The sequence below is a fragment of the Phyllostomus hastatus genome, unplaced genomic scaffold (assembly GCF_019186645.2).
Source record: "Phyllostomus hastatus isolate PE091 unplaced genomic scaffold, TTU_PhHast_1.1 phas_contig_283, whole genome shotgun sequence".
Taxonomy (NCBI): Eukaryota; Metazoa; Chordata; class Mammalia; order Chiroptera; family Phyllostomidae; genus Phyllostomus; species Phyllostomus hastatus.
This window is the reverse complement of record NW_025333833.1, coordinates 15,764,292-15,786,420: the sequence shown is the minus strand read 5'-3', so window position 1 is coordinate 15,786,420 and position 22,129 is coordinate 15,764,292. Positions and strand designations below refer to the sequence as shown.

Below are 22,129 nucleotides of genomic sequence, written 5' to 3'. Positions count from 1 at the left end.
CAGACCTTCTTTGTTGGATATTTTTGAATATTTTTCCAGTATGAAGGAAATAGTGCTTGTTCACAATGAAATTTAAAAATCAAGATAGGAAAAGTTGCTGTTTTATACTTTTAAAGTAAATGTTCATGAATCTTACTTACATAGTTAACCACATTGGTTAGAACATATACTTGTTTGCTTTTGCTTGGTCATTTTGAGCACTTTAATGAAATGATTATGATTAGATATCTGAACCTAAATAGTTTCTCTATGAGATACACATTTAATTTTTTTCTCCCAGATAATCATATGGAAGAGATACAGCGACTTTAAGAAACTACACAAAGAACTATGGCAAATTCACAAAAACTTATTCCGACATTCAGAATTGTTTCCTCCATTTGCAAAAGGAATCGTGTTTGGTAAGTGACTATATTTAATTTCTGATTTTAAAGCATGACAATTAGCTAACTATGTGTATATGCCAAACCCTGAAGTTGTGTCCCAGGAAGTCAGAAGCCCCTTTACATACTACAGTAATTGTGTCATGCATCAAGCAACAAGCACGTGAAGTAGTTTTTCATGTTCTAGGTGCAGTTTTGCTAATTCAGAATGCATTTATCTTCTGTCCAATAGCAACACAGCAACAACAGCGCCAACCAATCAGGTAAAACAACATGTGAGAACATAAGAAGAGATGATGTTGAATTAGTCTTCTAGATCTTAATTTTTTTTATTTTTAATATCTGTGTCTTACAAATGTTGACCCATTTATTATATAATATCAAAAATTGTCAATATCACAGATTTCTAAAGGAAATTTTTTAAACACCAAATTATAACTATTCAGACTTGGATAGCAAGACTGAATAGGCCAACTTGGATAGACAGCTATCCACATCTGAATAGTTATAGTTTGTTTTTTTCCCTACAGACTTTAAAAAAGAAATGGTCTCCAGGGCTGAGATTTAATAAATAAAGTTAATAAATTTTCTTCTTCATCAAGGACATTCTTAAGTGAAACTGGCATGTAAAACAATGTTAACACGAGTGAGCGGCAGTGGGAATATGCTGATTACTAGTGAGTACAGCTTGGTGCCATTGCCGTGGCTCCTGCTGGGAGGCCAGCAGTTTCCCTGCCGCTGGTTGTAGATGATCCTCAGTGCAGATGTCGGTGTGGTGGGTAATGCAGTGGCCGTGTTATTGTCGTGAAATGCTTTGACCTTGTTGGTCTCTTGGAAGTCCTTAGGGGACCCTCAGCAGCCTGTGGCTTATGTTCTGAGAACACAGAAGCACACGTGCACAAATCTGTACACACACGTATATACATACACATGGGTATTCCTTGCAGCATTTCAGTAGACGAATACTGAAAATAAACTGAATTTTCTTAGTATGTGATTGTATGGGTGTGCTGTAATTTAGCCAATTCATAGAATTCTTCAGTTATTTCATATACATTGGTATGGAAATGGGTCCAAGTGTATTTTTAAGATATGGAAAACAAACGTTGCAAAGCAGTGAGTTTAGTAAGACCCTTTCTGTGTTTAAGTAGACATACATGTTTGTGTGCAGACGTTACCTGCACACGTTTGTGTAAAGTGTAAAACCTCTGGGCCGTGGGAGGAGGGCTGTTTTTGCTTTTTACCTTAAACACTGGACTTTAGAATTTAACTTTGCACACCCATCTTTAAATTTAATGTTGAAAATATGCAGCCTGGTATCTATCTATCTATTTACTTATTTTAAAATATTTTATTGTTTATGCTATTACAGTTGCCCCAGTTTTTCCCCCTTTGCCCCCCTCCACCCAGCCTGCCCCCCTTTCCCACAGTCAGTCCCCACCATCGCTCATGTCCGTGGGTCACGCATGTGTGTTGTTTGACTAGTTCCTTCGCCTTCTTCCAGCCAGTTACCACCTTCCCCTCCCCTCTTACAGCTGTCAGTCTGTTCCATGTTTCCATGCCTCTGGTTCTGTTTTGCTGGTTAGTTTATTTTTTTCATTACATTCCACTTATGAGTGAGGTCATGTGATATTTGTCTTTTACTGACTGGCTTATTTCACCTAGTATAATAATCTCCAATCCCATCCATGCTGTCGAAAAAGGTAAGAATTCTTTTTTACTGCTGTGTAGTATTCCATTGTGTAAATGTACCACAGCTTTTTTATCCACTCATCTACTGATGGGCACTTGGGCTGTTTCCAGCACTTGGCTATTGTGAATAGCGCTGCCATGAACATAGGGGTGCATATATTCTCTTGAATTGGTGTTTTGGGATCCTTAGGATATATTCCCAGAAGTGAAATTATTGGGTCAAAAGGCAGTTCTATTTTTAATTTTCTGAGGAAACTCCATACTGTTTCCCACAGTGGCCGTAGCAGGCTGCATTCCCACCAATAGTGCACTAGGGTTCCCTTTTCTCCACATCCTCGCCAGCGCTGGCTGTTTGTTGATTTATGTGACAGCCATTCTGACAGGAGTGAGGTGATATCTCATTGTGGTTTTAATTTGCATCTCTCGGGTGCACAGCCTGGCTTTTAAAACAATAAGCTTGTCACTGAATAGAAGGGAGTGGCTTCCAGATTGGTTCTTAGCTATTATTGTCTGTTGCTGATGGATTATCTTCAACTTTTCTCCTCATTCTTACATATTATAGAGTGAAAGTTTCTTATTAATCTTAGTAAGTAAGCAATTTATCACTCTCGATAAATGGTACAGTCCATTTGTAATACTTGATAACTGCAGTGAACCCTGCAGGCAGCAGCTGTGGTTGTGTGGAGAGGATTCTTGGTTAATCATCTGTCTTTTTAGCTACTCTCACATTTTTAGTTTGTGATCCTCAGCAGCAAAAAAACAGTCCTATTTTAGTGGGTTGGCCAAAAAGTTCATTTGTTTTTTTCTGTAAGGTGGCTCTAGTAGTACTTGGTTGCCTTAATGTTATTTTAAACAATTTTGTTAGATTGTATTTCAGCTTGCATTTAAAAAAATCAAAATTGGTGCATTTTTTCGTAGCCATTTTAATTTCAAAGATGGACAAAAATATGCAACATTTTCAGTATATTATGCTTTCTTATTTCAAGAAAGGGAAAAATGTAACTGAAACATAAAAGATTTGTGCAGTGTACGGGGAAGGTGCTGTGACTGATTGAATGAGTTAAAAGTGGGTTTTGAAGTTTTGTGCTGGAGATTTCTCGCTGGACAATGCTCCACGGTCAGGTAGACCAGTTGAAGTTGATAGCGATCAAATCAAGACATTGAGGACATTCAGTCTTCTACCATGCGGGAGATAGCCAACATACTCAAAATATCCAAATCAATAAAATTATTGGTGAAAATGAAAAATGTGTCTTTTATTGTGTGGAAAAAGCCATATGGACTTTTTGGCCAACCCAATTATTTGCAGAACCCACAGACATGCAGTTACTGTTCCAGTGTTACAGTGAAAAGAGTGCACCTTTTGGAATCATAGAGGTTTAGGCCCAAATCTTTTACCCACTATTTACGAGTCTCGTGATCTGATACAAATTGACACCTGAAACATTTTTTGTTACTGGTAGCATAGGGATAATACCTCCCTTCCTGAGGACCGTGTCTGTGGTGCGTGTTAGTTCTGTGCTCAGCACACATCAGCCGTCGTTAGCTGTGTCCTCTGTTGCTCAGCCCACTGTTCCTCTGACCACTTTCTCTCTCGCATCTCTTTCTTGACCGTCGCACCGCTCCGCCGTGAGGGTTTGGTCAGCCTTTCAGACTTTGAGATGACTCCTCTTCTAGGAAGTTTCCTGACTTTCCTTTAGACTGAGTTGTTTCCCCTTCCATTTCTCCTTCTTACCAATATAGCAACTAACTCATTGTCCTTCAGTTGTTTTAATTTGCAAAATTTTCAAATTTACAGGAAAAACCAAAAGAATAGTATAATGAGCACTCACATACCTTTTGCCCAAGTTCACTGATTGTTAACAATTTTCCACGTTTGTCGGTAGCGTCCATGTGTGTATCTTATTATTTTCCTGAAACATTTTAGAGTAAGTTGCAGATGTTGTGGCATTTTACCCCTACTTCCTGTATTTTGCCTGTATCCACAATACCATATCACACTCAAGAAATTTAACATCGATACAATAATGTTATTGAATATGCAGTCCACATTCAGATTTCCCTAGCTGTCCTAAGAATGTCCCTTTTAGATTTCTTTTGTATCCAGGGTCATGCCTCTAGGTTTGTTTCTTTAAGTTAGAGTATACCTTGTGCATTTGTTTCTTTCCATGTCATTGACATTGTAAATTAGTGTAAGAGTTGTTTTGTAGGTTTCACAGTCTCAGTCTGATTGTTGTTTCATGATGACATCGTTTTTTTTGTTGTTGTCAGTCATCTCTCTCTTCACACTATGACTTCCTGTGAGAAAGAGAAAGCAGCTTCTGACAGCTGCGAGAGAACTGGCCGGCACAGCCTGGACCTCGGCATTACCTAGAGTTGACCTGGCATTTGCACTGGGCGGTGTTGTCTTCTTGTTGAGCCTAAACCATTCACAGCACACGACCACTAGACAAGGCCACGGAGTGTCCTTGGATAAAGGCACAGACAAGATCACTGTGATCATGTCTGAACCCAGACAAAAGCATGCATGGCCTTTGCTCAAGTCACAGAAGTGATCACGCATGTTTTCATCCTGCCTGCCATGACTGACACAGCTTCTTTTTAAGTCGCAGCCTTGGTGTGTCTTCATTTTTCTTGCCTCAGAGTAAGATTTATTAAATCGTAGAATTAGGTGGAATTCATAAAATCATGGAATTACCCCCAACTCCCTTCCTGACAGCATCTAAACCAGGGCAGAGCGTCACTCCTTTAAACCTTTCCCAGAGGCCCCGACACAAGCCCAAACCCTGTGAGTCCTCTCTACACCTTCTTAGTAAAATGCCCCGGAGTTCCCAAGAGCATACAGTGTCCCTGGGTGCAAGGAGTAGTAGATCCGACCTGTTTAACCAGGGAGTGTGTTCTTGGTGCTGTTGGCTGCAGGTAGTTCCCACCGGAGAACTTGGGCCTCTCTGTTTTCCCTTTTCCTCTGTGAATGAATTTTTGATGCAGTTAAGAATCAGCATCAAGCTTTTCTGGCTAGTTTCTTACTGGTTAAGGATAGCTTTTAGTTCTGTGTAACCAGTTTTTGATCTTTGTCATTGGCATTCAGAATAATTGTAAGCTCTCTTTTCTAGGAGTTGTGATATGTAATAAAAACCACAACAACAAAAAAAGAAGATCTCAAAGGCAGCTTATAAATCAGAGACTTTATTTCTAATGATTTACCAGTTTTGTTAGAATGTTTTAATTTACCTGTCCCAGCTTTTAATGAAGTATTATCAAGTAATTGGGAGTAGTGGAGTAGCTTATTAGTAATATATACACACAAATAATATAATACATAATAACACAACTTTCTCAGGAAAGATTTGTTTTGCATATTCTATTATAAATTTTATATTATTTTTCCAGTGTGCTCACAGGAAAATAAACATTGACCATGTGAATGGAAATTTAAAGCCACCTGTTCATGATTTCTCATTGTTGCTGCCCTGAGGGATTAACTACTAGAGAACAGCTACTAGAGTGTTGTCTGCCACCAAAGAAGGGGGCACGTTCTTCCATCACATTTGTTTTGATGATAGGGCACAGTGTAACTGAACCTTTTAATGCCCGAGCCTTTATTTTCAGTTGTGCCCCACTCTGAGGAATGTTCCCATCCATCTCCACCTGTCCAGGTTTACTGGAGCGGAAATGCGCGGATCCATAGAAGGACAACAGAGACATGCGCCTGCATATGTTTTCTGTGTAGGAGTTGATATCCTCTTTGCCTGGCCATTTTAGTCTAGCTTGACGGGGAGGTGGGGTGAGTCATTGATCACACTTGGATTAAAGCTCCCAAATTTTTATGTATTTGTTTCTCTAGTAAATGAGATTTTTAAGGGTGTCCTCAAATATTAGGAAGCTTTTCATTTAAAATTTTTCAGTAAGTAGTTACGCATTTAAACATAATATTATGGATTGAAATATAATATAGCGTGTGTATTTTCTGGGTTTCCGTTCTAAGATTTTTAGATGTTCACTGGAATTTACCTTTTGTTTAAATGATAAGTATGCTGGACAATAATTATAAGCACCAATGTATATTTAATTTCTTATTTAGGAAAGAGGGATGATGAACATTTAGCTGTCATTTTAACTGTTTTGGTCAGTGGATTTTCCCCAAGATTGAATAATTTAGATTGTTTTCAGGCTGAGGATTTGCTCTGTGGGTTGGGGTTTTGGTTTCCAAATAATATAATTAATTGATAGGTAAATGAACAGTGTCATTTTAGATGTGCTTTTTCCCTTGGGATAATTGAGTTTAATTGCATTGTTGCATATAAACTGGTAACTAATATAAAAGCACATATAGCATAATGCATTATAGCAGGTTTGGTTACTTGTGACAAAACTGGAAACCAGATAGACGTCAGTTTCATTTTCATGGTATAAGATCTGATGGTAGCCTCAGGCGTGGCAGCTCCAGAGTAATTGGGGATCTAAGCTCCTACCTTGTTGCTCTGTCATTTTTTACCTTCCACTTCATAATCCTTCTTGGAAGTGGAAAGGGAGAAAGAAGAAAAGGGAGGAGGAAGAAGGAATATATTGGCTGTCTCTTAGAGAGATTTCTGGAAATCTGCAATATAACTTTTGTTCATATGTTATTGGCCTGAACTTAATCCATGTCCACATGTAACTGCAAGGCAAGCTGGAAATCATAGCCTGTTTTTTTTCCTGGACTGTTATGTACCTAGTTAGAAATTGGGGATTATTTTACTAAGGAGGAAGGTGAGAACAGATACTGAGATAGCAACTGGCAACTGATTTCATAGAAAATAAAATGATATAGTGGATGTTAGGAATCCTCAGATTGACTGCCACTTACCTGCTAACCTTTACTGGGCCCTGGGCTCTTTGAGGATGCTGGTAAAAGTTACAAACCTTTTCCTCAAAAATGTGCCTGTTAACATAACACATGGAATTTTGTAGGACTGTTGTCCCTGACACCCATGCATTAGGACTTGGGAGTTGTTTGTGGACCCACTGGTAAGATTTCTTAGTGACAGTGACTCTTTTCTAGGAGACACTCTTCCACTTAAAACAGTTATTTTTGTTAGGAGAGTTTTTTTAAGTTTTCATTGTTTGCTCATGCAGTCAACATATGTTTATTAGCATCTTCTATGTGCTGGACACGATGCTGGTACTTGAAGATCCAACATCACTATAATTATTTATTTATTTATTTATTTATTTATTTTTAGAGAGGGAAGGGAGGGGGGGGGAGAGAGAGAGAGAGAGAGAGATTGAAACATCAGTGTGTGGTTGCTGGGGGCCATGGTCTGCAACCCAGGCATGTGCCCTGACTGGGAATCGAACCTGCGATGCTTTGGTTCGCAGCCCACGCTCAATCCACTGAGCTTCGCCAGCCAGGACTAATTTCGCCAGACAGGATTAATTTTTGAAGTGTTGTGCCTGGCATGGAACTGAGAGGCTTAAATACATTCTTCATTTTCTTCATTTTCTGAAGTAGGAAAAAATCTCCTAAGATTTTGTAGCTAGTGAATGGTAAGCTAGTATTTGGATCTAGGTCTAACTCTAAAACCATTCCTTTCAGTTACCACGAAGTAGACATTTCCCCATAAGCATGAGACATGTTGAGCTGAAGTATTTAGTGGTTCAGTTTCCACCCTTGCCCTGGGTAATGTAACTAGGGATCTCTTTGTGCCTCAGTGTTCTGTGAACATTTTGCAAAGCTGCTGAAAATGTTTAAGTATGTGATGATGCTACTCTTAAATTTGCATTTTTAAAAACATTGCCATCAGTACTGTTAAATTTGTATTTTTTAAACCCTATATTGCCATCAGTATGATATATGGCGTGTGGCAAATGCCAACTGGTAGTCTGATTGTGATTTGAGAATAGTAAAAATGGTCATATTTGAAAATGCCTAACCAGCATTCAAATTATAGGTATTATTAAAACGTTCTATGAAAGCCGTCTTTCTGTCACCTTGTGCAGCAGTGCACCGGGGGGCCGAGTGTTCCCTTTTTTCTCACAAGCGCTCTCACGTGCGCTGACAGCGTCACGCACACGGAGTTTAGTGTAAAGAGCTTTTTTGCTTCAAACTGAGGTTTTTGACCCCATTGATATACAGATGTTCTCATAATTTCCTCTCTTCAATTCCTTCATAAATAAAAAAGTGTGAAAGGGAAAATTATCAGTAATTACAGTATTAAATTACTATAGAAAGCCATTCGAGTTCTTTATAACTCTCTTTTCAACTTCAGTTGCAGAGCGCCAGCTTCTTAAACGGTAAGTTTCTTGTATTGACAGGCCGTAGATGATGACGGCACTGATTATTTGAGTTGAAATCTCTGCCTCTTGTTTGATCGGGAGCGTTATTTCCTCTCCTGGTGGGAGTGCCGCCGCTTCCAGCGCGGGGGACTAGGTTTGACCTCAGGAGGCTGCGTGACACGCACAGCGGAGAGGCTGTGGGGGGTCCACCGCTGCCTTCCGCCCTGTGACCGCAAGTCGTCGTGAGCAGGTGTTCAGCTGCCTTGGTCTGTGCTGATTCTCGCCTCGTTCCAGGACGCTTTGACGAGACTGTCATCGAGGAGAGGAGGCAGTGCGCCGAGGACCTGCTGCAGTTCTCCGCCAACATTCCCGCGCTGTACAACAGCAAGCAGCTTGCCGATTTTTTCAAGGTTTGGAGGTCTTTCTGAAATACTTTGTATTTTATTAAATGCCTGTGTTTTCTACCGTGTAGTAAAAAAAGCTTCAGGTTTTTTTAAAAAGTAGGAAATGTCATTTACTTTTGAATTTCATTATTCACTAGAATAAGTATTAGTTTGATTACAATGTCTATGGCATATCTTTTTTTAGTGCAGAAATATGGAAGATTTTTGATTCATAAATTTTAAAAATTGGATGCAGAGGGCTTAGAGATTATATGATTCACTCTCACCAAAATTGAAATACATTAAAAAGAATTCTAAGAATCATGAAACTCCAGTAGTTATCTTCACTTTTTGAGATGTCTTTTAGTGGCAAACTTTTTGGGGGGAATAGAAATCACTATAAGTCTATTTACACTTTATGTCATTATACTAATTAATTTATTCAAAGATAGAACAAAAATAGTTAAACACAATTGTAGAGAGGTAAGTTAGTACAAATTATATTACCAGAGATCACTGAATGTTTGTGTATTAAGTTTCTTGACACGTAATGCCTTCATTCTGAGTTCTTTGTAATTTTTAATAATAATTTTAAAATTTATTTTGAACTGAACTTTGTACAGGTTGTCAGTTGATATCATTGTTTTTAATGATCACAATTTTCCTATTGTATTTAGCCTTCTAGAAAAAAGCTAGATTGTGTCATAATTGTTCTTTTCCTTCTTTAACTAAAATTCTACTCATTTGTCTGAAAGTAATTTCTTAGAACATATAGCCAACAAGGTATACGAATAGTGGGGTTCTTAATTTTCCTGATACTAGTAGACCTAACATGACCTATTTCAGTTACTAAAGAAAGCTGATCTTTTCAAAGATATTACTACAGACTCAGGAGGTATACAATAGAAATAGAAATAGAAAAGTTTACAGTAACAATGAGATTCCTGTTGATTGACTTCGTTGCTTAATTTTCTGTTACTCTGTAGACTAGGCCAAGATGATGAATTTGGCTTTGCTTGTAACCTAATGCAGATCTTTGGGGTCAAAGGCCAAGTCAGAATGATACAATACTGAGCTCTTTGCTGTTTTTAGGTGCAGTGTAACTAATGTGGAGTTTATGCTTATAGAAAAAGGCAACATTATTAAGCAAGAAGAATATTGCTTTATAGAAATTGTGAAAGGCAAGACATACAAATTAACACATGCCAAGGGATAAAAAAAAATCAGTCTAGGGCAGTGATTTTCAACCTTTTTCATCTCATGACACACATAAACTAACTACTAACATTCTGTGGCACGCCCCCCCAAAATGTTTTTTGCTGATCTGACAAAAAATATAGGTATAATTTTGATTCATTCATTCACACCAGACAGCTATTGTTGTGTTGACTGTTGTCATTTTTTTTTTTTATGACTATGTAAGGGAAAAGAGGTCGGTGCCCCTGGCTAAGTAGTCAGGTATTGCTGGTTTTAGAAATTCTTGCGGCACACCAGTGTGCCTCTTACAGCACACTGGCTGAAAATTGCTGGTCTAGGGACATAGAAGTCAGATCGTAGACTTTGTACAATTTAAATAAAAGTATGTATTTATGATCTTTCTTCTGGATCTGGGAATTCCTGATTGTTACTGCTGCTGGAAGACACTTATTTTTAGGCTTTGTGAAATGGGAAACAAAAGAAGAGGAAGAAAAGATGGGACAGTTTAAGAAAAGTGAAACGAACTCTCTACCTAGAGATAGTCCTAATATTTCCTTGGCCAGAACTGGGTCACAGGATAATCCTTAAGCTCAGAGAAGTCTGAGCAGGTGACTCTTTCAGCTTTCTAAGTTTTGATTGTGGAGGAATGTATGGAGGGGAGGTTTTTGAGTAGCTACACCACAGGGTGTGCTATAATAACATAGTTTTTTTCTTTGTAGAAACACTCATAAGTATCACATGCAAATAACCATATAGCCACTTGATTTTGAATTTTTAAAAACATATGCAAGAGTAGAAGGAATAGTGTAATGAGCCTCCATTACTCATCACTCAGCTGCAAAAATGATCAGTATGTAGCCAAAAAGTTTCATCTGTTGATTGAAATTCAAAGTTACTGGCATAAAATTGTTCATAGTATTTCCTTATAAAACTTTTAATTTCTGTAGGGATGGTAGTAATGTCCGTCTTTCATTCATGATTTTGGTAACTTGTGTCTTGTCTATTTTTTTCTTAGTGTAGCTAAAAGTTTGATTTTTTTGTTGATCTTTTCAAAGGACCAACTTGGTTTTATTGATTTTTCTCTATATTTCTGTTTCATTTCATTGATTTATACTCTAAACTTTAATTCTTTCCTTTTGCTTGCTTTGATTTACTCTGCTCTTTGTCTAATTCTTTACTTCCTTAAAGTAGAAGCTTAAGTTATTGATTTGAGATGGTTTTTGTTGTCTAATGTAAGCATTTACAGCTATAAATATCCCTCAGTACTGATGGAGTCTCAAGTCCCATAAATTTCTGTGTTTTGTTTTCATTTTATTCAGTTCAGTGTATTTTCTGATTTCTTTTGTGTTTTATTTTGTTGTTGATCCATTGGTTATTTAGAAATATGTTCTTTATTTTTCCAAATGTTCATGGATTTCCTAACATTTATTGTATTGTTGATTTCTAATTTTTGTTTTCTTGTGGTTGTGGTCATATGTTGTATAATTTCAAACCTTTTAAATTTATTGAGACCTGATTTATTTCTTAGCATATGATCTGTCCTGGGGAATGTTCCATGTGTGCTCGAAAGGTATATATGTATATTCTGTTGTCAGGTGGACTTATATAAATGCCAGTTATTTCGAGTTAGTTGATAGTGATATCAACTATTTGCTGTTTGTCTTTAATATCCTTGCTAATTTTCTAATTCTCTCAATTACTAACAGTGAGGTATTGAAATCTTCTATTGTTATTTTTGAATTTCTTACTTCTTCTTGCAGTTATGTAAATTTTTCCTTTATTTTGGGGTTCTGTTGGCACATATGTGTATGTTTATGATGGATATGTCTTCCTGATGAATTGAATTGCTTAGTCTTACGCAGTGTCTCTCTTGGCCTCTAGTCGTATTTATGAAAGCCTCCCTCTGTGTGCTTTCAGTGTGGCCACTCTAGGTCTCTTCCAGTCCCTGTTTGCGTGGCACCTTCTTTTCGTTCTTTCTCTTTCAGTCTGTTTGCATTATTGAACAGAGTGTATCTCTTACACGCACTCTATAGTTTCATCTTATTTTTTTAATCCAGTCAGAAAATTGCTGTTGTTGATTGGAGTACTTAGTCATTTCATACTTAATTATTGATATGATTGAATTTGCCTGCCATTTTGCTCTTTGTTGTCTCCTATATTTTTGTTTTTCTTTTGTGTCACCTTTTGTATTAAATAGATAATGATTGTTGTATCATTTAAATGCTTTTTTTATGAGTTGTGTTTGTTAAGTTAAATTATTATTGGTTGCTCTAGGGAGTAAAACATGCATTTTAATTTATGACAATTTACTTGAGATTAATACTGACTTAATTTCAGTGAAATATAGAAAGTTTGCTCCATAAAGCTTTATTTACTCCCTGTCCATTGCATCTTATCATCCATATGCTTTAAAAATATTGGAAACACAGCAATACAATGTTATGATCTGATTTTTTTAAGAAGTTAGGAGAAGAAAAAACAAGAACATATATTTATATAGTCTTTTTTTACCTGAAAAACAGTGTTTATTAAAAAAATTAGGGAATAAAAGATATGTAACATAAAACAATGTATATAAATCTAAAATATGTGTACATAAAATGATAACACATTTTTCAAGAGCATATTCCTAAAAGGCTATGAAATAACTAATGAGACAGGACCTTCCTTGGACCTATATAGTCTTTTATACTTCCCTCATTATTACCTTTCTTAGTGTTCTTTCTTTGTTCAGGTAGATTTGAATTACCTACAGTTGTCATTTTCTTTCAGCTTCAATTTCCTGTTGTTTCCTTTTTTATGTTTTAGACAGGTTTGGTAGCAAGAGATTCTCTCAGTCTCTGGAAATGTTTTTGTTTCATTTTTGTTTCAACTCTTCATTTAAAAAAATTATTGACTTTAGATAAGAAAGGGGGAGGGACAAATGGAGGGAGAGCGAAAGAGAGAGGTAGATAGATAAAGAGAGAGAGAAAGAGAGAGAGAGAAACATTGCTATGTTGTTCACTTATTAATGCATTCATTGGTTAGTTCTTGCATGTGCCCTGACTGGGGATCGAACCCACATACCTTGCTGTATCAGGGTGATGCTTTAGCCAACTGAGCTACCCTGCCAGGGCACCCTTCATTTTTAAAGGATAGTTTTGCTGGATATATGAAATTATTGACAGTGTTTTTTATAGTTCTTTGAATTTGTCATTCTACTGCTTATTGTCTTTCATTGATTTTTATGAGAAGTCAGCTGTTAATTGTACTGTAGTTCCTCCGTGTCTTTTTTTATTGCTTCTTTCATAATTCAGACTTATCTCTCAACAGTGTTAGTCTAGGTATTGATCTCTTTCTGTTTATCCTACATGAGGTTTAATTTATCTTGTATTTGTAGATTTAAAGTTTTTTGTTGTCAGGTTTTAGAAGGTTTCTGCCCTTATCTCTTCAAGTATTTCACTTTCAGCCCCTTTGTCTCACACTGGATGTTGCTGTTACATTTAAGTTGGTACGTTTGATATTATCCCACATTTCTCTCTGGTTCTTTTTATTATTACTTAGTCTTCTGTCCCTATGATCTTCAGATTTGAAGTTTTTGTTGATCTTCAAGTTCATTGGTTATTCTTTCTCAAATCTGTTGTTGAACTCCTAGTGAATTTAAAATTTTTGTTATAATACCTTTCAATTCCAGAATTTCCACCTGGTTCTTTTTATCCCCTAAGTTGAGATTAATTGATATAACGTAAAATTCACCAATTTTAAGTGTAGAGTTTAATGGTTTTTAGTATATACACAGGTTATGCAACTATTATCACTACCTGATTCAGAACATTTTCATCACCTCATAAAGAAACCTTATACCCATTAGCACTCACTTCCCCACATGCCCCAACCCCGAGCAACCACTGGCCTACTGTCCATAGTGATGGATTTGCCTATTCTGGGCATTTCATATGAATGGAATCCTACAATATGTGGCCTTCTGTGTCTGGCTTCTTTCTCAGAGCTTAGTGTTTTCCATGTTTGTCTGTGTTGTAGCATGTATCAGTACTTTGTTTTTGTGGCTGGATAGTGTTCCATCACGTGGATGTGAATGCACCACATTGTATGTATCCATTCATCATTTGATGGACAGTTGGGTTGTCTCCATTTTTGGCTCTGTGATAATGCTTCATTTTTATTTTTTAAATAGTATTTATTTATATTTGCTATTCCATGAGCCATAGAGTTACACTTTTTTAAAACTCTTTAATCACGATTTCCTTCAGTTATTTGAACCTGTTTGTAAATAGCTGCCTTGAAGCCTTTGCCTTCTGAGTCCAACAATTTTGCCCTCTCAGAATGGGTTTCCACTGAGCATTTCCCCCTCTCTGTGTGGAGTGCACACTTTCCTATTTCTTTGTGTGTCTTATATATATTTTTTTGAAAATGAAAATTTTGGTTAATATTTATTATAGCAACTCTGATATCTGATTTATTTCCCCTGAGGGTTGTTGCCATTGTTTTGTCCATACATTTATCACTGTATTTTTGGACCATAAGACACACGTAGGTTTAGAGGAGGAAAATAGGAAAAAAAATTTTGAAGCAAAAAATATGGTTAAATATTTAATAACATAAATAACATAATATTTCACCAATGTAAATGTAAACAGAACTCAACAGCAGTATTAACAACCATTATTCCTCCCAATTTGGAGTGGGGGTGCGTCTTAATAGTCCGAAAAATACGGTGACCTGTCTGCAAAATCCGTGGAGTCTGGTCAACTTGTAGTTTGTGACTGTTGATACTTACACTCAGTTTTTATTGTATTTTGTTTTATTTTATATTTTTAAAGCTGGTTTGGTAGGGATTAGCTTTGTATCATTATAGGTTAGTGGGCAGCCAGTGTTTGGTCTTTGCTTGTACTTAAACATTTTGTTTCTTTTCATGCTGCTTCCTTATGCTGATGATTCTTTGTTTTCAAAGTTCCAGCAGTTTTATGTTTGTCCTGAGTTTTATTTTCCTTTGGGCCTCCGTGGACTTGGCTCTGCATGTGTGTCGTTTGCCAGGGGTTTGTAGGCAGCGTGATCTCTCTCTGGCCCCTCCTGCACAGATGGGTAGGGAGTTTATTAAGAACCCCTATGCTGTGTTATTTTCTGGATCTCCCTGGTAAATGTCTGACTAGTCATGTTTTGGTCCTTTGCTTGCCACAGCTTATGCTTGCTGAGCCACTCCCTTCCTTGACATTTGTTTGGCACTGAGATGGCTACTATTACTGATAATGCTGTTTTGGGTAGATTTTGTGTGTGTGTGCTTCAATCAAAATCATGCCTGCCTCCTCTGCAAGTGAATCTGCTGGTTTTAGAAGCTTGCCTTGCCCTTGAATAATTACCATGGCAACCCAGCTGGGATGGAAGATGGTAGCAACCCCAGGCCAGAATGCCGTAGCCTCCCACAGTTCTTACCTGTGGTTTTGTACTTTTTCATGAGTAACACTTCTTCCTTTGCTTTATGTTTTTGATCAAGTTCCAGAGCTCTCTAATGGTTGTTATGTTATTGTCTTTTGGGAGAGTGTTTGCTGATCCACCAAACACTATATGGTAGAATATACTACCATACCGGAACTCCTTCCCCTTCAGACTGACTCTCATTACCATCACCATTGAGAGGCTATGGGACCAGAGTTCCTTTTTACTGCACGATCAGTCACCCTATAAAGTTAATGTTTGAAGTAGAGAGTTAAGATGGAATTGTGGCATATTTTCCTGACTTCCCTGTAGTGCCTACACAGCAGTTTTCATTATTACTTTGTTTCATTAAAGATTTATTCTTTATTTGGTATAGTGTTATTTATTTATTATTTTGTATATATTGCTTGTTAAATTAGGTAAATAGATTTTTTAGGATTATTAGCTGAAACATTTTTTTCAGTTTTAGTTTTATAAGCAGATCTTATATCAGTTTTTAATAACAATAACAAAAAATCTTGAGTACTTACATTGTTCTAAAAACTTGACAGATAGGAAATCTTTTAGACCTAACAATTCCTTGAGTTACTTACAAGCATCATTTCCATTTTACAGGTAGGTAGCTTAAAGTCACTATCCACCTAGTGATAGAAGAAGTTAATAGTTGGGTCACTTTATGTTAAATAAAATCAACTTTGTGTATTAAAATTCTCAAGAATATTTCCATATTTTCTTAAAATTTAGTTTTGATGTTCAAAGGATGGCTTTGTCTAGAATAGGTACTCTTTTTTTGAGAAAAATTTAGCTGTAAAACTGTGATTGGAATATTTTAATAAGAATAGAATAGAGTAATATAAACTCTTGCTTCTAAAAAATATTTGTTTTTAAAGTCTTCGTTCATTTAATACTCTAGGACGTTAAGTTTTGTAATTTGAGAAGGACCACTTCAAATTTCTCTTAAAGATAAGCTGGCAGGAAGACTTCGATTAGGGGAAGATAGTTGTTGAATTCTTTGTGTTGACACAGGGAGGAAACGGGTTTTGTACTTCTCCTGGGTTTCGCTCTTCTGGAAGGAATGTTTGGGAGCAGGAGAGCTGTCACTGTAGTTACAGCACTTAAAGATCACGAGCCCGCGTTCTCATGACCGGAGCAGCGCACGAAGCCACAGCACAGAACCGCACCACGGCCACTCACCTGCCAATAGCGTTCTCTAGTTACATGTAAGGAAGAGGAAGTAGCTTTCTGAGGCTTGAATTTGCAAACTTAGATATAGAATTAAATAATGGTCACATTGAGAAATCAATTTTAAATTATTAACATTGTGTGTCTTTAATAAAGATATTTTAAATTTATTTAGTTTCCCTTACATTGTATTGAAGTGGTTTTCAAATTTAAGTCACTTCTGGGCTCTCCTGGAGATGCTGTGTGATATATTGTAGTTTTTAATTTGACAAAATTAAGTTACTTCCTAATGGAGTTCGTCATTTATCAGTAATTGGAATAGGAGCAGTTACTAAGGATTCTGAACAGTATTCTTTAGATGGTTGGGTTTTCTCTTTCTGTATTTTTTTAATGAGTACTTTTGAGAGATTTTAAAAAATAAGCTTTTGTAAAAAGCCATGTATTACTGCTATAAACATGATAATATTCCTGTTGAACTTTAAAATAATATTTTAGAGCAGTTTATGTTTGTAGAGAAATTGTGCAGAAGGTACAGAGTTTTCCCATATATTCCCCTACTCCCTCACAGAATTTCTGTGTTGTTAACATATTACATCGGTGTGGTACATTTGTTAAAACTGATGAACCAATATTGATATTTTTGTTGAGTTTTTAAAAATAGCAATTATAATCTAATTTAATAGGTGAATCGTTTTTGTAGTCCTTGTGCATACTCAGTTGAGATTATAGTAGTTCATTTATTACTGATTTTTTAAAAAATACTCTTTGACAATGAAATGCATTTACTCTGATCTTTTTAGGGTGGAATAGTTAGCGATGGTTCTGAGTTGATTGGTCCTGTTGAAGCTTATTCGGATTCTTTCACTGATAGCTTTCCCGAGTGCAGTACAGAAGGTAAGAAATTTTATTTATTTAATTTTATTTTATTCATTTCAATGATTCTGACTGCAGAAGGCTATAAATCATATTTACATTGCAAAAAATAAATGGATGTAGGAATTTGAGAATATTTCATTCTAAGATTCTACATTTTTTTACATTTTAACATCACTGATATTTGGTGCATTATATTGGGTTGATGATATCTTACATTTCATTGACAGCTTTTTCTTTCTTAGTGATGTATAAGGTAATGATTCCTCCTACAATTCATGCCATCTTAGATTTGATGAAATGCGGTATAATGAATGTTTAGAATATGTATCCTCTAGAATAAGAATGACTTGCTTATTAAGTTTATGTAGTAGCATCTGACTTTTAGACAGTTAATTTCAAGACTGGCTTTAAAAGTTTAGTCATGTACCCAGAAAAGAAAAATCTAAAGCAGTTTTAGTGTTTTTGATATCTTTTAGGATTACATGAGTCTAAACCAAAGCAATTTTTGTACTTTTAATCACTTTAATTCAAGAATGTTCACTCTTGTGTTTTATTCCTCTGTTAGGTCATCCTTGAATTTTTATGAAGATTTAAAGTACACTCATTTTTGGATTTTGGGATTTCCCTTGCTAGTTTTCTTTCCGGGAACATTTTGGAATTAAAAAAAGGATTTGGGGACAGGGATGGGGAGAGTCTTTAAAGATAGTTAATTGGATTTGTTTGACTCGCCTTAGGCCTGGTTTATATAAACGAGAAATCACAACTAGATGATATTTCTTGATCTCTTTCACAAGTGGGAGTTTCCAGCAGAGGAGGGTGTTTCGTGAAACAAGAGGTGGGAGGCAGCCCTCCCACTGCAGCGATGCGTCCCTGGGGCCTGCGTGCAGACGTCCTGTGCAGACAGACAAACTGACGTAGAGCTCTCGCTGTGAAGCCCCATCCTGATTTGGCAGGAGCAACACGTCCCCACCCATTGTGCAGGCTGATGCACTGAAATACATTTTTCTGTTGGTTTCTGTGTTGAGAAGTGATTAACTTTTCTGGTTTTTCATGGTGGCCTCTGTTGACTTCAAAGCAAGTTCATTAACTTAAAGCCAGTGTTCTGTGTAACGTTCGGGGCCCTCAGGCCCAGGATCTCCACTGAGTCTCCAGTGTGATTCTCCCTCCAGAGCCAGTCTCCTTGGAACGTGACTTCTCTGGGGTAACCTGACCCGGCTGTTGCCTCAGAGACACCCTCCTCCTGAGAAATAGGGAGAGTGTTTTCCGCCTGTGAAATGTGCTGATTTGATGATGTTCAGTAGAGGACAAATAGGACAGTTAAACATATTTGTAGGAGAGTATTCAACAAGGAGTACAGATCTTGGAAATTGAAGAATGTTTTCGCTTTCTCTTTTTGTTTTGTGGTACAGGACACGAAGGTCGTGTGATTTGGGAATGGTTATGTTCTGTTGGCAGCCATAAAAAAGCTTTGTTGCTAGGTGGGAGTCAGCCGAGGTGCGAGAGCAGTGTTCAGGAGCCTGTTTTGCTGTGAAGTATCAGGGAGGGGAGCAATGCAGAGAGAGATCTTTCGTCCTTCGCCATAGTCTAGGAGGGAGAAGGAGGGGCGTTATTATTAGGAGTGACTTTCCTTGGGATGGTGTTCTAACAGATGCAAAGCTCTTCTGTGTAAAAAGGTGGCTGTATTTATATTAAAGGGCATACAACCTAAAGCTAAGTGAGTTAGTAATTTATGGTCTGGGAGACTCAGAAGTCTGGGAGACTTCTGAGAAGTGAGGATGCTGTTAATAAGTACAGTCAGATGGCAGGCATAAACCAGGACTGCCTGGGACAAGCAGGGCGGAATGGGCTGCCCATGGAAAACAGCTGTTTCAGAGTTGGCCGTCCAAGTTTCAGAAAGATGGGTTTTGTTTGGAAGGATTTCTCTTCTGGGAATATGCTTTTATGAGAGAAATTAGGGGCAACATTTTTATTAAAAACTCAGGAAAAGACTTACGAGACCTAAAAGTAATAGTGACAATTTATCCTTTCAGGGCATCATTTTGTTTTCCAACACTCTTACCTTTTCTAAAATGCACCGTGATCCACTGATAACAAAAAACATGGGACTGGAAATGCTGTGGATGCTTATGCTTTTTACCCCCTTCCTTTAAAAGTGTTTGTGCCTGGCTAATTAATCCTGCTGAAAGACACCTTGTTGACAAAGACAGATCAGAATGTCAGACGGCTTACAAACTTACTGCTATTTGAGAGGGGAAGGGACTTTTAAGTATCATGTGGTTGTGTGGCATCCTGGCACGTGGAAGATGTGCTTTCGTACAGACAGGTCTGTGAACCCTGAAGACAGCCGAGGGAGGGGCCTCCAGCGCGAGAGCGGGAGCGGGAAGGCTGGCCGCCCGCCAGGCCCCACCGGTGTGCAGTGAGTGAGAGGGGGGCTGCGCAGGGCCTGTGGCTGGCACGTGCTTGTGGGGTGGGTTTGGAGCCAAGATGTGAGGAGGTGATTCGTTCCATAAGAGCTCCTCTGAGGGCAGTGTTTTAAATGGTGTTTTGAAGGTGGATTCATTTTTCATACTTGTGATCTCGTTTGCCAGTGGAATGAGCCAGAAGGGCAAATCTTAATATCTAGTCGGCTGTTTCAAGGTCCTTCAGGTAGAGTTAGAATGACATGGCAAGGCTATCACCTGAGAGAACAGATGCAGAGGCTAAGGGATCATTATTTTTATTAGTACCATAAAAATGCAATCAACATGTTTTACGTCACCTTGAAAGAAAGTTTTCCCAGGAAAACGAGGAGCTGCCTAGTGGTGTAACCTTATTTTATAGTACAGTGGGATGGAGGAAAGCCCCATAGGGTTTGATAAAACCAGTAATTCGGTAATTAACTGGTAAATATAGTTTATCTAATATGAAATTGAAAATTATAGGGTTATTCAGTAGGTTTTTAGATAAAAAGTTAATATTTTATGTTTTTAAAGTGAAATTCTGGTTACTCTTCATCTTCTTTGTTCGGAGAAATTAAACTATATCTTTTCTCATGGAAGAAAGGTTCAATTGATTGTTAACATCTTATTTCCTTTTTAAACTTTCATCATTTGTTGGATTAAAGTTAGCTATGAAGTTACTGACATTTGTGAAAACCCGGCCAGAATGATGCATGGGAGTCGGGCTTCCTGACATGTTTCTCTCATCTGTGGGCCTGTTGGAAGGATGTAGGTTGCTTTACTGCCATGCTGGCCTCGATACTGGAGCCTTTGATGTCGGCACAGTCTCATCTGGGAACCTGTGTCATTTCCTCTTCCTAGTACATTACTTTATTTCCTTTGCAGTTCTGGGAGGGACACTTTCCAGGTGTATGCAGCAAATAAGAGAAAATAATTAGGTGATCATAACCACAAATACAAATTGAGAGATCAACTTCTTATGTGTAGCAGATCTTAAGGGTGAATATTCTTAAATGTCTCCTGGAGTAGTCAAATCTACATTTTCTTTTAATTTGTAAATTGTGTATTAGGAGCTCCTAAGTGTGTATTCTAACAATTATAGACTCAAGAAAGGATTTATTATGCTGTCTTGAATTAGTTATTTTAGAGTAAATGAAATGTACATTTTGAGAGAAATGGCATCTATTGCTGGTGTATGTAAGTGAACTCATAAAATAATTCTCTGTGCAAGATTTGTGTGTTTATTTGGTGGTAGGGTAATAATTTTTTCCATTATGTAGATAAACTTGAAGATTATAATTAATATATGTGAAACTGAATAATGTAAATCATATTTAAGACATTAAATGTACCCAACATTATATTATGTTGGGGGGACTAATTAGAAAGGTGTAGTTATCTAAGTTTGAAAAAGTTCTGTATTAAAATACCTTTTTATTATGTATTCTTTTACTTTTTATTATTTGTGTTGTTTTCATGTAGATGATTTAAAGTTGATGTTTTGAGGCAGGATAATTTTATAAAAGAATAATCTTCAGGTTTTTTGCTACTTAGTAACCTAAGTATATATTTAAGACAAACTTAAAATCTATGCACTACATGTACTGTAAGATGACGAAATACACGTCTAAATAATTTAAAGTAGAATTTATAGCAAATGCCCACTAGGTGGCACCATGAGAACTCCAAATCTTGTTACTGGAATTAGTCTGGGCCCTGGATTACATTAGAGTAAGTTTATTCAGTTTGAAGTTCCTTTTTTTCTTATCTACTTAACTTTTATTCACTGTTCTTTATTAGTTGAATTTTCTTTGATAAAGAAGCTTAAAATAAATAGGAAAGAAGTACGGGTCATTACTCTCAAGGTAAATACAAATGAGAATGTGTTATTGTGTGTATATATGCATGTAAAACAAATGATACAAATTGCAAATATTGACTCTTACAACCCTGGGTTATTGAAGATAATGTTGAAAAATTAGGGCTTTGGGGTTGGGTGAGGCCAATAAAAAGTTATGCTGCATCGTGGGAATGGGTTTTTTAGAGTAGAAGAACATTAGGGAACATATAGATAAATCTTTTAGTTAACCATGAAAACTGGAAATTTGGAGAAGGTAAGCCATGTGCCTAAGGCAGGCAAGGCACTCCAGGTATTGAATAGCAATCATGGAAGTGTGTTTGTGAAATGGAGACTTAGTGTTATGGAGAGGAGACAGAATGTGTGTGGTACAGAAAGCTCTCTGGGAGCCACTGGCATGCCAGCGACGAACAGGCGTGGTTTGCAGAGAAG

General features: G+C 37.1%; 1 protein-coding gene across 2 annotated transcripts in view; it reads left to right on the top strand.

Annotated features, from left to right (window-relative positions):
- RPS6KC1 (ribosomal protein S6 kinase C1) overlaps positions 1 to 22,129 on the top strand; it is a 158,377-nt gene that overhangs the window by 21,278 nt on the left and 114,970 nt on the right. For both annotated transcript variants that reach the window (XM_045838659.1, XM_045838658.1), the window contains exons 3-5: positions 281 to 401; positions 8,625 to 8,740; positions 17,326 to 17,419. In XM_045838659.1, the coding sequence (XP_045694615.1) occupies positions 281 to 401; positions 8,625 to 8,740; positions 17,326 to 17,419 (331 nt within the window). The remainder of the gene's footprint in view (positions 1 to 280; positions 402 to 8,624; positions 8,741 to 17,325; positions 17,420 to 22,129) is intronic.